The sequence below is a fragment of the Priapulus caudatus genome, unplaced genomic scaffold, assembly GCF_000485595.1.
Source record: "Priapulus caudatus unplaced genomic scaffold, Priapulus_caudatus-5.0.1 Scaffold1471, whole genome shotgun sequence".
Classification (NCBI taxonomy): Eukaryota; Metazoa; Priapulida; class Priapulimorpha; order Priapulimorphida; family Priapulidae; genus Priapulus; species Priapulus caudatus.
The window spans coordinates 62,378-64,515 of NW_014578532.1; the positions used below are offsets into that span (position 1 = coordinate 62,378).

Below are 2,138 nucleotides of genomic sequence, written 5' to 3' on the forward strand. Positions count from 1 at the left end.
ATATATATATATATATATATATATATACAGGGGCTGAAAATAGTGGTCTTTGCCCGCAGGTCTGGGACTTTTCAGCAATATTTTTGGAAGGTCCGATGAGAGTTTTGGAAGGTGCGAATATGAGGTTTCTGACACATGTACGGTATTATTTTGCGTCTTTTAGTCTACTCATTGTAGTTTTACTTGTTACATCATCACATTTTGCATTTTTCGACTACAAGTAGCGAATTAGAAGCATAGCAGAATTATAAACTAAATTCGGGTTTACACGCAATGACAGCAATCTAGTGACTAACGCATCGCACGCACGTCGCTCACCCCCACCTCGTCAAAGTGGAACGATCCGGACGGCAGGCCCAGCAGCAAGTTGAGCAGGTCGGCGACGAGCACGGACTCGAGAACCTCGCGGCGCGGGGGTGCAGTCAGGCCGGGCACGAGCGCGGTCGCGTCCCGCAGCAGTGCACAGTGAAGCTCGTCCACTCCACGCCCGCCCGCATCCGTCAGCAGGGGGCGCTCTGCAGCAGCTGTCGCTGCGCTGCAGGTGAGAGACGCATGAATCGCGGATCGCCCCTCCCTATCACCAACCCCCCTCACCCCATTATCAAATAATCAACATTGAATAATCGAAGAATTGTCCATTCTCTCTTTGTGACGTATACATATGGTGAAGAAAATCCACTTGGAATAATCAAACGCTTGTACGGTCCATAAACTCGCCCGTTCGCTCTCTTTACGACGTGTAACGAAGGGCAAGGAAACGTTTAGGCAAAAGTAACCAGCGAAGACGAACTCACCAGCCGATGGTCTCCCAGCTGTAGAGGGCGCCACCTTCCTCCTCCATCGCAAGCTCCCAGATGTTCTTCTCGCGTTCCCATGGCGACTCGTCGACGGGAGACTGCGAGCGTGAGGAGGACTGCTCGGAGAATCCCTCGTCCCTGTTACCATCCTGCAGGAAGAGAGGAAGGGGTGAGAGAGCAATAAAGACACAGCATGGAGGGGAGAGGGGGAAAGAGGGGTGGAGAGAGAGAGAGAGAGAGAGAGAAGTGAGTGAAAGAGAGAGAGACAGCTGCTACCAAGGGTATACCCCTCTCCACTGAGACTGTATATCACACACATTCTAATTACCAGTGCGGCAATTCAGAGCAGTAATCAGTGTATCACTACATGCGGCTAGCCTACCTCAACCACGTCCAGCCACATGGCAGCACAGACTAGCGATCCAGCCACCTAGCTCACGGACGTATGTGCGACACACTGACCGACCTTTCACGTCAATAAGACTGACCGACTCTCAGGCTGCAGGTACGCGCGATTCAATCGGCAAAATTATTGATCGCTGAATTTATCGCTCGCGCACGCACTAAATATATTGAGCAGGTAAAGTACTCACCTGAGCTGTGCGCGGAGGCGCTGGAACAGGTGTGTGGTGTTGAGGAGGCTTGTGTGTCGCGGGGCGGCGAGTACGCACGCGCGGTAACCGTGCAGGTACGCACGCACGCCGCCCAGGTACGCCGCGAACACGAGACCTGCCGTGTAGCCGGAGTCCACGAGAGGTCGTCGCGAGAACTCAGCCAGCCTGCGGGCGAGGAGAGACGCCGCGTGAGACGTAAACAACAACAACAACAACAACAACAACAACAACAGCAGCAGCAATAATAATTATAGCAAGAACAACAACAACAATACCACCACCACTGCTGCTGCTATCACCACCCCCACCATCACAGGCACCATCGCCACCACCACCACTAACAACAACAACAACAACAACAACAACAACAACAACAACAACACCACCACCACTGCTGCCATCACCACCACCACCATCACAGGCACCATCGCCACCACCACCACTAACAACAACAACAACAAGCTTACCTGTGGTAGTACGTGCCACACTGGACACTGTCAGCGAGCATGTCTGCGACAGAATCGGGCGTCAGACCCGTCACACACGTTCCTCCCACTAACGAGAACTCCTCAGCATCCTGACGACGTCGTCCCCGGATACAGACAGCACATCCGCAAATCAATCGTCAGCAGTTCGGATGATTGCGAGGGCGACGGCACGCGGAACACGGAGCAAGAAACACATGACATGTTACACTCTGACGATATAATCTAGAACTATATATATA

The 2,138-nt window shown here is 52.5% G+C and overlaps 1 protein-coding gene across 1 annotated transcript in view; it reads right to left on the bottom strand.

The window, feature by feature from the left end:
- Nucleotides 1–2,138, bottom strand: part of LOC106816738 (gamma-tubulin complex component 6-like) — a 24,076-nt gene that overhangs the window by 18,891 nt on the left and 3,047 nt on the right. The window contains exons 6-7 of the mRNA XM_014821356.1: nt 1,879–1,988; nt 1,391–1,576 (exon numbers count right to left, since the gene is read on the bottom strand). Coding sequence (XP_014676842.1) covers nt 1,391–1,576; nt 1,879–1,988 — 296 coding nt within the window. The remainder of the gene's footprint in view (nt 1–1,390; nt 1,577–1,878; nt 1,989–2,138) is intronic.